This window comes from Chaetodon auriga, chromosome 24, assembly GCF_051107435.1.
Source record: "Chaetodon auriga isolate fChaAug3 chromosome 24, fChaAug3.hap1, whole genome shotgun sequence".
Classification (NCBI taxonomy): Eukaryota; Metazoa; Chordata; class Actinopteri; order Chaetodontiformes; family Chaetodontidae; genus Chaetodon; species Chaetodon auriga.
This window is the reverse complement of record NC_135097.1, coordinates 17,107,603-17,120,091: the sequence shown is the minus strand read 5'-3', so window position 1 is coordinate 17,120,091 and position 12,489 is coordinate 17,107,603. Positions and strand designations below refer to the sequence as shown.

The following is a 12,489-nucleotide window of genomic DNA, read 5'->3' as shown; positions in this document are numbered from 1 at the left end:
CATCACCGTCATTGGTGTCGTGTTCTGCCACAACATGGATTTGCAATATTGTCCTTACGGTGATAAATGTGTTCCAATATCAAAATAATGCAATTTACTGTGGCTGTGATAGCATGCAGGTGGAGGGCTATGCACATACTCATAGAACTGGAGTTACATCCACTAACTACTATTTTCCTCGCTATAACAATGACTGTGGTAACACAAAGATGCAAAGGTAACATTGCAAACAGTGCACTTCAATTTCTTTGCTGTTGGCTGCAAGAACCAACACAAACGTCTTCATCTACTTCCACCATCCAAGGAAGTGAAGACCCCGTTAATTAACATGATGGAAATGTACCACAACAACAACAACAACAACAATAACAACAGGAAAACTCTTAGGCTAACAATTCTATGTGTGCGCAAATCATTTTACTTTGGACTGCTTTGAGGACCAATAAAAAGCAGGATTCACTTTAAAACCGACGCTCAAGGACAGATCAATAAGAACTTCAAACTTAGAATCTGAAAGCTTGTATGTTCCTTTATTGTGTATTTTGCTGGTTAGCCTGTTGAATTTGCCGTTACCATGTTCCACGGCTAATGTTGTTAGTAGCATCTATTGCAGACCCACACACTGGAGTAATGCTGGTGTATTTAATATTGAGGGACAGACAAGAGAAACGGTGTGAACATTAAGCCTCATTTGAAGCCGACTGAATAACCAGAGTGGTAGCTTGAATATGGGAAACTGTTTTCACGTTGCTTCTTGTGTCGTCTCACACCGACAGAGCTAACATCATCTCCACACTTCGTACTGCAACACAAACTCAGTTGGATCTGTTGTTACAGGAAAGCCTGGTCAGTGTGTGTGTGGCAGTATTTGTGTCTGTTGCTGCCATATGTAAGTGTCTTGATAGACATGCTTCATGGTACACTGACTATTTCACTACTCATATAATCTACTTTGGGTTCCAACCCTATGTCCAACTCTGAGAATGAACCACATTACATTTACTAATGAGCCTACATTATGGGGCAGGTTACTTCTTCTAAAACACACGTGGGCCTAAACCTCATTTTCATTCCTAACACATCAAATTTTCAGATATTTTTTTCTTTCTTAAGATATGTTCCTTTACATTATTAATAGAGTGAAAAGAGGTAGAATCACGCTTTGAGTGGAGCATCCCTTTTATTTTTGTAATACCATGATATAATACTGTCACCTTAATAAATAAATAAAATATAAATAAAATACTGTGATGTATATTTGAGGTCATATGCCCAACCCCACAGCATCAACTATGTAAATTAACATTCTGAACAAATGCAAATGGTACAAACTTCCTACCAAAATCTACCTAGTGTGGCGGCTAATTAGCAATTAGCGTAACCTGTGACGAGCATGCTAGTGAACATGAATTTGGTAATTAAAACGTAACCAATCCTTTACTAATAGTAGCACTTCAGGTCTGTACAATGATGAGGGGTTTCGTCCTGCCTGGATTGACTGTGATCATGAGGAGAGAGAGCAGCTACAGCACACACAGTGCTTCCCTACATTCCAGCCTAGAGCTGGAGCGCTGGCCACTCTCTCACTTACTATTCATTCATTGTGCTCAGCAGCCATTAGCACTCAGGACGATGCAGTCCTCCTGGTGCTCAGCACAAGCCCTTCAATGTAAGTGTTACATAAATGAGCTTAATCCTTTGACTGGGAAACAAGCCTGTGTCATATGCTGCTGCTGCTGCTGCTGTTATGTAAGTGGTTCCTGCACCAGTGTCCTGTCATTACAGTAGCCACGGTTTACCAACAGTGTCCAGGAAAGACAGAGGGACATGGTGAGTGTGTTAGTGTGTGTATAGTATGTTGACTGGAACCTAATACACTCGTATTGAATTTTAAAACACCAGCTAGTTGACCAGAATTTTCTGTGACTAAGGTGTATGAGCTGAGAGGACACAGCCTGATTACGGTATACAATAGGACAATACAACAGTACCACATATTACAGGAAGAACTCTTCATTGGAAACATGTGAGGGTGAAGGAAGAAAGAGAGACAACCAACCTTGTTGAGCTCTTCTATTCTGCGGATCAGGTAAGGGTTGCTGGAGGAGTTCTCAAAGTACACATAATCTGGAAAAAACAAAGGGGAAAGGGTTAGATTCATGTTTTGTGCACATCAATGGAAAACCTTACTTCATAAAACACCTAAGAACAATAAATATTCTTCTAACAATACATTTTACAGCAGCCCCAAATACATCTCAGGATGAACCTCTGATTGTTCAGGTCTTCTCTGGACAGACACTAACACATTTCTGTTATTGCATCTCATCAGCTCTGCACATGTTCTGTAGCCGTAACGACAGAAACGATAAGATTTTGTCTAATCTGATGGACAGGAACGCGTGCCACACAGCTCTAATTGGCGGCCTGTCCATACAACACTGAGAAGCTGTCAGGAAAGTCAGAGCCTGCCAGCTCAGTAACGGGACTGCTGTAATGTGAGTGTTACCCAAAGCATGTAGCAGTGGCAGTGCTCAACTTCAATTTGTCACTCGCACACCATGTGACAATTCCTTCCATCCTGGGACTGCCATGTTTCCGTTCTAATTTTCATTTCACTTTGATCCACAATTTTGGTTAAAATAAATGCTGACAGAGATTGTAATCGAGTCACAATTTGAGTGGGAATGCTAATTTTTGTTTTTCATTTCCACGGTAGACATGTGATTGTTGACATGATCTGTAGCATCTCTGCAGCATCACAATGCTAATGAAAATATTTTGATCAACTGTTCGGCCCTAATTTGTGGGTAAGGTGTGTGGGAAAAAAAGACGTCAGTAATAATGTTGTGCGAATAAAAAATTAAAAATCTCCTGATAAGAGATGGCGTGAATCAAGCCCAAATACAGTGCCCTACATAAGTATTCACCCCCTCCTTTTCCATATTTTGCGATGTTACAACCACAAATGAAAGTGGATTTTACTGGGGACGTATGTAATTGACCAACACAAAATAGTCCATAATTCAGTCCACCTGTGTACAATTTACTCTCAAAATAAATAACACCTGTTCACTGAATGCCTCGGTTTATTAAAGAACATTGCCAAGCAAACAGCATCATGAGCTCGCCTAAAAGGTCAGGGATAAAGTTGTGGAGCAATACAAAGCAGGGACAGGGTAAAAAAAAACAAGAAACGTATCTCATGAAGCACCTTCATATCATTAGAAAATGGAAAGAATATTGCACAACAGCAAATCTACCAAGAGAAGGCTGTCCACCTAAAATGACGGACAGGGCAAGGAGAGCATTACTCTGAGATGCAACCAATAAGCTGACACTGAGTCTGGAGGAGCTGGAATGATCCACAGCTCAGGTGAAAGAATCTGTCCACAAGACGACTTGAAGTCATGCACTCTAAAAATCAGATGTAAAGAAAGCCATACCGGAAAGAAAGCTGTAAGAAATGCTGGTTGGAGTTTGCCACAAGCCATGTGGAAACACAGGAATTACGTGGAAGAAGGTACTCGGGTCAGATGAGAAAACTGAACTTTTTGGCCGTGGCACAAAATGCTATGTGTGGTGGAAATGCAACATTGCACATCACCCAGATCTGGATGTGCAAAGCTGGTAGAGACAAAACCCAAGACCCAAAAGACTTGCTGCTGAATTGCAGCAAAAGGCGGTTCAACTAAGTATTGACTCAGCCAGTGGTAGCAGCTACAGTAACAGCATGAGAAAATGCACTCGGTTCAATTTGTCATTTAGCTAAGGGGCAGTTTCACATTTCAAATCATTCCCAGTACAACAGGACACTGTTTGTCTCAAGCCCTGAAGCTTTCACAGAGGACATGAAGAATAGTGGCTGATGGAAACCTCAGATCTGTGTGGAGCGATGAGTAGACTGACCTTCTTCATATTCATGCTGAAATATCATATTTTCACCATGTTTTCTACAGTTTTCTGGTGGCTTCTTCTGTCACATGACAATGCTGCATGACCAGTGTGCAATGCACTTTTGGCCCACCAATCAAGGGCAAGACACATTTGCTGTGTGTGGTATGCGGTGAGCTGCCATTGGCAGGTTGCTGAAAAAGGTCTTCGACCGACCAAATTTTTTCTGCATTGACACACTGATCGCAGCATGCAATGTCTGACTGCTAATGACTGGACTGCAACTCTTTGACTGATCTACAGTATCTACCGTCACTATGGTTATCTTGTTAGCTCAGCATGTTCTCTAGTAAGATCTGTGGGAAGGAGTGTCTCACACAATTCTTCAGAAGGAAGCCAGGGCACGACATCAACTTAAGTAAGTAAGTAAATTCACCTTTCACGGCACAAAAGTCACTGATGAGGCAAGCTGTAATATTGCTGCGACAAATGTATATTCATGCAGCCCAAGACTTGTAAAATATGACTTAACTATTAACTATTTGTTGACATCCAAATGTTTTGCAATATTATAATTAATTAGGTTAACACTGTATCATTAACCCATCCACGCCCCCAAACCAGCCAACCAAGGGGAATCACTAGACAAGCATGCTGTGACATGATTGACGATGCTCAAATCAATCAGCCGCTCTTCCCCAACCTAACCATTGCACTTCAGAGTAAAACACAGCATGCATCTGTCTTTTCACTGCGCGCTGCATCAAGATTTAGGGAATTTTAACTTTAAAAGAAAGAGCAGCAGTAAAACTGCATTTTCTATGTGTGTGTGTGTGTGTGTGTGTGTGTGTGTGTGTGTGTGTGTGTTAACCTCGAACACAGACAGCCATGGACACACAATGTGCCCATAAATCACACCAAAATATGGTAGAGACTCTCAGCATAGATTTTTTTGTTACAGCCTTGTTTGCAAGAAAGTTGGGATGCTGTGTAAAACATGCACACACACAAGTATCTGTGAAGAGTCTCATTCTCAGAAACACACACACACACACACACACACACACACACACACACACACAAATAAAAAAGCAGAACATGATAATTTGCCAAAACTTTTTGACACATATGCAACATAAAAAACAACACAAAGACAATATATTTAATGTTTTACCTCATCAACTTCATTGATTTTTGTAAATATATGCGCATTCTGAATTTGATGTCAGTAACACATTCAACCCAAGCTGGGCCAGGCCCAACAAAAGATGAAAGGAACGTCCTTCAAAGACTGTTGTCGTCACAAGCAAGAATGGAGCAAGGTTCACCACTTCATGAAACACGTGATTGTGTCAAGGATTATACTATTACTACTGGAGACACTTTGCAAAACTGTTGTTAGTAAACACATTTCATTTGCAAGTGACTGAATTCGGTTTTTATTTACATTTTACACAGCATCTCAACTTTTTTGGAATAAGAGTTGTACATAACTATTTTGGTAGCTGCCAGTGAGGCGGAAAGCCTTCAGAGGGCCTTGCCCACGCGGCCAAACTGCCTCCTGTGTTACCATATGATCAGCTGCTAACAAGTGATGTAGCACTTAAAGGTCCAGTGCAGTGCTCCCTCCACACGAAATGCGCCGCGGCTACTTCACTTCAAGCAAACTTAACAAAGAACACTGAGGGCAGAGTCACCGATCCATTCTAAGTGAATATTCTCTGGTTTAGCTCAGCTACGAACACAACAACACCAAAAGGGTCAGCAAGTTAATGTGTGACTCTGCTGCGCGTGTGCAGAGGGGTTAGTCCCACCCTCGGTGAAGCACGGGAGCAGACGATATTAATGACTGTGTGAAGTTTCAGCAGTGGCGCTCATGCCACTGCAGGATGAATATAGGGGAGACACTGGCTGTGGCACTCACATCAAGAGTTTCCCAGGCAACAGAGGTTGACTCATGTTTAGGAACAGTGCTGCACAGAGGCCCCCACAAATGCAAATCATTGACTTCAGAATGAATGGATATTTAGTGTTATTTTTGGCATTAAAAAGATTTGTTTGGGCCTGGCAGGGAGTCCCATTGGCTCGGCGGCCCACCGGGCCTGCACAACTCTAGGGAGAAGACTGCATTAGCCATGTAACACTTTAATGTAACGCTGCAGCGAGGCTACATTTCTAATTTTAATCTGATCTTGAACACATAATTTATGCAAAACTGCTGCCGAAATGGGTTGTTGATTCAAAAGAGGTCACTGCACTTTGTAATTGTTTTGTAATTACTCGAATGTTATTTTTTGTAAATATGTTAAGAGTTAATGACAATGAATACGGGCTCACAATACCAGCTGTTGACAGTTTTGACAGAGATTTGAACCTTTAAACACTGTATTGACCTGCCAGTCATTTATCATTCATCACTGCCACAGACACACTGCTTCCTTGTACTGTTTGATGCAGTTCTGCACAGCAGTGTGGTTTCACGTCAAGCTCCATCTGGTCCTCCCACAAGCAGGGACAGAAAGCCTCAGGAGGATATCAGTAGGTTTCTGATGTATCACCACAAGCTGAGATGGAGAAGAAAAGATTCAGACAGGGAGAGGATTTCTTGCTCTACTTAGCACACTGATGGGGAGTCCGACCACAGAAGCATCACCTCCTTGTTCACAGTGAAGGAACATAACAGCACCACATTACATAACACTGGCTGAAGCACCAAAAGGGGATCTGCACTCTCATGTGCCTGACATGACTAATTCTAGCTCTGAAGACAAAGTGATGGAAGGAGGGAGTTATTTTTTTTATTCCAGCCCTCAATCTCTTCCTCTTGCTCAGTGGGACAAATCAAAGAATCATCCAGTTCCACCAACACTGAGGCCAGCTCAGTGTATCGATGAAAGAGGGGCTGATGGATTAATGATCAAAAGAAAAAAAAAACAAGTAAGTAGGTAAGTATCAGTAGGTAGGAAAAGGGATCTAAAAAAGAAGGTGTCTGATGAGACGCTGCTGAGGCAGCCGTGAGTGTTTGTTGTGGACGTATGCGGCTGGAGTGGTGCAGTGTGCCGGGTGCTTGAGGGTGAATGAAGAGGAGGAAGCCCTTTGACTAATCTCTGGGGAAGATAATGATCTTACATGCAGGCTGAACACTATGTGCTTATGGAGGACTGGTAATATAGGCGCTCGCTCATACAGAACTGCCTGCACCAGCCAGCCGCAACAACAGAAACTCTTATTGAAAAAATAATCATTCATGGACACTTGCTTCATAAACATGAACTCATTCTGTCAGGTTCAAGTCTAACAACATTGCCAGTGAGGTCTTCATTACAAAATACATTTGTTTCTTCATGGTTTCTGCATTATACAACAAAACAACTTAGTCGTTTTACTATGTGTGCTACTTAAAAATCCATTTCTAGGTCATTACATAATCATATGTTTGTTGCTAACTGCAATATTGCATAGGCTACACTTAGCATTACACTGTTAACATTTTGTTTGCCACATCATACTGTGGCACATTACACTGCATTCACATGATCCAGCAAGGTGGCAAAAAGTCCAACTTTGCCTGAGAGACCTAGCTGAGAGCTTTATACAGCCTACCAATAACACAATGGATCTTGCACAGAAGTCCTTCATGGTCTGAGGAGCAAGCTTTTGTATCTGTCATATGTATCAAATCAACTAAATCAAAAATACACCTGAAGGGAAGGTGTATTTTAAGGATGTACTTAAGCTAATTTCATTTTGATTAATCTGCCAATTACTTTCTCCATCAATTTGTTCGACCTATAAAGCATTAAAAAAATGGAAAAATGCTCATTGTGATTTTCTGCAGCCCAGTATGATCTCAATAAAATGTCACATTTTGTCCGACAGTTTAGTTTCCCTGAAGAATCAATTTCAAGTAACGTAAGACAAGAAAAGCAGCCAGTTCTCACATTTGAGGAGCTGAAGTCAACAGATGGTAAAAAAGACTTAAACCAACAATTAAACAAATGCCCAATTGTTGCTCTAACTGTAAGTACACTGTGCACTGTGCAACAAGCTATGATACAACGATCTTCATTAGACATTTTCTTGCCGATGTACCAAAACGTGTCTATTTAGTAAATCTGCCTCAAGTACTGACAGTTAGCAGGAGGTGATTTTAGTTTCTCTTACTCATCACCCAGCACCAGTATGTATTGTACTGACTTGAGATTTGTACTGCTCATTTGAAGTGTAACATATGGATGTTGTGTCCCTGCAATTAAACATTGTGGACAAATAAAGAAAATGTTTGCCTGAAAACATCTCTTGTTCAGGTTTGGATGGTGCCCTGTCTGGAATATTCACATTCACTGAAGAGATGAACTGAGTCAAACAGCTTTTCAGGCAGCTAAGTTCTCTTACTGATCAAATGATGTGGGGGGGATACAAACAAAGCAAGCTTGAGTTTACTTGACAGAAATATGGCAGAGGGTGAAGTCAGAGAGGAATTCATCACAAGGGAGTTGGGATCTTCATTCCTTTTCTTCTTTATTTATCTTGCTTGTTATTTTTAGGTGGGAAACTTCGAGTTAACAGTTTGTCCTGTAAATGGGACCATTAGCATACCCATGCACAGGTCGCAGCAGCTAACACACACTCACACACACACATTTCCATAATTTTTGGGGATATTCCAAAGACTTACCTTCATTTACTAGAGACTTACCCTAACCATAGCCACTACTTGTCTAACCCTAATCCTAACCCTTACCCTAACCTTAACCCCAATCTTCACCCTGAAATTTAAAGATATATGTTATGGGGACTTACTGTCCCCGTAAAGAAGGCCAGTCCTCACAATGTGACTATGTAAACCAACTCATGTCCCCACAAACTGAGTAATACCCAGGCACATGTACACGCCCTTCTTCTTATTGTGTGTTTTTTTGTTGCCATATTAGATCTGGGGCAGTGACAGCAGAGAACACAGCTTATTGTTCAATTAGCAACTGAACTTAATATTTATACCTGCCTATTTGTTTGACTGAGTTTTCTCAATCATTGCTGGCACTGACTTAGAATGAAGCCAAAGTCAAGAAAAGTTTTGATATAGCACATTACTTTTGCTGTAACTTAGCTTGCTACATTTCTCTGGGTGTACTTCGGTGTAGTGAAGCTTCATTTAATGCAGAGTAACTGGTAGCTTAGGTCACTGCACTTTGCAGGTACCCTACCCAACACTGGTGTCTGTTGCGGTCATATATAAATATAGTTGACTGACATGCCCCATGATACACTGACTACTGTACTCATATTTTCTGCCAAAGCATATTGGTAGTAAAATGTCTAATATTAACTACCTACAAACTGAAGCTACCCATCTATCTAAGAGTGAGGAAATGTGAAAGGTGTAGTCACACATTCACTCTGTCTGTCCTTCAGCCCTGCACTCACAGCCTCAGCACGATCATTTTCTTGTTTAGTTGTTAGTTGTGGCCCTCTATACAGCAGCGTTAACCGACCACGCTAAAACTTAAGTCTACCCATGTTACACTGAGTTTAACAGGTTGAGACTACCTGGCTGGATGGGGTGGTGACTGCATACAGGTGAAGTTGGTATCCCCCAAAAATGGTGTTTGAAGGCTAAAATTACAAGTTACAGAAACAGCTTTTTTTTTTTTTTTAATCGCCACAGGCAGCCAAATTTTACACATACATAACACCTTGAACAATTGGCAAAAGCACTCAGCAACTGTATTAAAAACCAATACCAGAAACTAATGTCAATACCAGAAATTTAAACTGAAACACAATACTAGCATAAAAAATGATACACTATACCACATTGGATACCACATTAAATAAATGAATATTAAATAAATAATGATTGTTTTTTTTTTACCTGCACACAGTGCTGATACAGAAAACGACACTGAACACACACCAACACATTTGTAATAATGTTAACAGTAATGGCTGAGAAGCTAACTGTAGATCGATATTTTTTAGCTCAGATACTATCCAGTGCATAATTAATGGAGACTGTATCGCTTTAACCACATGGTATTAAAAAAGTATTTAAGTATTGACACTTTTGACAACCTTACATGATACTTCATATGAGCCCAATCAACCCAATCTACCAGACTGCCACTGACACAGACAGGTGGTGCCTTTGCTGTCTGCTGTGGATGAGCCCCACACTCATCATGCAAACCATTGTAAAAGTGCTGCACGATGGAAACAATGCTAAATTATAACACAGGATTTCATTGTAGTATACCGTTACGCCATTCGACCAAAGTGTTAATGTTAAGCACAGAATTATAGAGCATATTTTGCAGAGTGGTGTTTAATCAGCATGACCTAAATAGTCTGCAGACTCTTGAATGACCTTACACAGCGCTAAGCCTGTCACACGATCTCACTGTCAATTCAGCCATCTCTGCCGCCACAAGCCCACATTCAAAAGGTACACTAAGTCCTAACATCGTTATTAATGCTCGGAGACATTACGTTAAACAATAAACGTTAGCACCGAAAAGACAAGGCCACAAATCACATCCACAGTGAAATAACGTTACAGGCACACTTGTCCATGTCAAAGCACCGATGGAACTGGGGAAAAAAACAATATACGTGCATCTTGCCGGCGTTTCGTTTCTCTCCACAATAATGGTGACGTTTGGAAACCCGGTGTTAGCAAATGAGTGAGGTGATTTTTAAATAAGGCAACCTGAAATATTTTACTATACCATGCAAACACTTGACATGTGTGCTGTCAGAGTTCATGTTAATTACATATCCTAATTTAATTTTGCTGATATGCTGCGGTTTCCGTCCAGTGGCAAAGTAGCGGCCATAATGAAATGAGAAGTCTCACGGACACTGAAATTGTTACACTTGTAGCAAGTTAGCATTGGCTAACGTAACTTACTTCAGGTTTTTCGGGGATTTAACTCTATGGTATGCGTTTCTCTTGCCGGTGATTCGTGGCAACGAATGGAATATGGTATAAGAAGAGACAGTTAACGTTGGTTCTAGTAAACGAACCACGTATCTGTCAATATTTCGTGAAGAAGCAATAGCGTCGGCTAAAACATAACTTCACCACATACACTTCGCAGCGCTAACACAACTTAGCGACCAAAGTTAGCTTGCACGGCTAATGCTACACGCTGCATATGTAGTGATATGGTGGAGGCGATAATGAAATTAACCCACCACACCGACAAAGCTAGCCAACGAGCTTTAGCAAACTACCGCGGACGTAGCTAGAATTTGTTTTATGCTGACCTCTCAACAGCTAGCAGCTCCTGCTAACTAGCATTGTGATCACTTCCAGGACGTTACCATATGTACAGACTCCACGTCAGAAAATGTACCAAATTACGGTTGCTTCGCGGACTTCCAACTACAAATACTATTACATAAACTCTGGTATCCACCAGGCTGCATTTGATTTAAAATAAAAACAGTAACTTTCAGAGACAGTCCACGCTGCTCGGGAGCCGCCTGAGGTGGGGTAACGTTAACGTATTACGGGGGAAAAACTACTCGGGATATCACGCCAATCTGCTTTAAAAGTTGATATTTTCGAAATATTAACACTGCTTAGTGTACTATATCCATGTCAAATACGGGAGCGTTTCCGGCTAATTCCATCCGAGTGGAAACTAAGTCATAATGTTGGAATTATCTCAATTTGCCCATTAGCTAAGTCACAATACATCGTTGGTTGTTTTAATAGATTTGACGTTCTTCGATGCAAGACTGGACGCACGTACGGACGCTAGGAAAGAGCTAGCATTAGTTAGCGGCTAATCGAACAGACAGCTAGCGGCTAGCTAGCCACCTTGCTGTCGAAACGAACAATCACGTTGTGGGGGGTGTCTTAAAAATGTAAAACATTCCTTACCTCCCACTCGGTACATGTTGGCCGCCATTCTCTCGTAACCTTTCGCAAAATCAGTCCCAGGGTATTCCCCGCTTGGATAGAAAAGATCGATGGTTATCTATTTTATTCCTTCATTTATCGTAGACACCCCCGCCGTGAAACAAAGCCGGCTCCGGGCACTACGAGCCGAGCTGTGGCGGGTAAAAAGTTGAAAGTTTCCGTTAGTAATGTTCCAGAGGTTATCCCCCGAAAACTCAAGTCTTTGTTTTCGGTCCCTCAGACGACCTTCCTCTTCTCTTCCTCTCTCACTCACTCATTCACACACAGCTAGCCTGTCTCTTACTCCACTCTTCCTCCCATCCTCCGCTCCCAGCTTCATCCTCCTCTTCTTCACCTCCGCTCAGTTCAACACACACACACACTCGCACACAGAAACACACACTCACTGGCCCCCTTCGTTCGTGTGCAAATCGTCATCTTCGGAGATAGTCGGTATTCTCCGATATCTTACAATTAACTTTTTCACTGGCCCTGGTTTAATCAACAACTTATTTAGAATATGAAATACAGGCACGCGCACGTGACTTAAAGTGTAAACTTATAACATTTTATAATGTCCCTAAAGTGATTCTCGTGACCTTTGAGCGGACCAAAAGTTTATTTAGAAAAATGCTAAGAGAGGAAAGGAAGTTGCACAGACTTAAGATATTTAAGTTACTGACAAA

At 41.3% G+C, this 12,489-nt stretch overlaps 1 protein-coding gene across 1 annotated transcript in view; it reads right to left on the bottom strand.

Moving 5' to 3' along the window:
• The window catches only part of mta2 (metastasis associated 1 family, member 2), a 30,437-nt gene extending 18,245 nt beyond the window's left edge, over nucleotides 1-12,192 (bottom strand). The window contains exons 1-2 of the mRNA XM_076724669.1: nucleotides 11,786-12,192; nucleotides 2,060-2,127 (exon numbers count right to left, since the gene is read on the bottom strand). Of these exons, the coding sequence (XP_076580784.1) occupies nucleotides 2,060-2,127; nucleotides 11,786-11,813 (96 nt within the window). The 5' untranslated portion in view covers nucleotides 11,814-12,192. The remainder of the gene's footprint in view (nucleotides 1-2,059; nucleotides 2,128-11,785) is intronic.
• Between the last annotated feature and the right edge of the window lie 297 nt (nucleotides 12,193-12,489).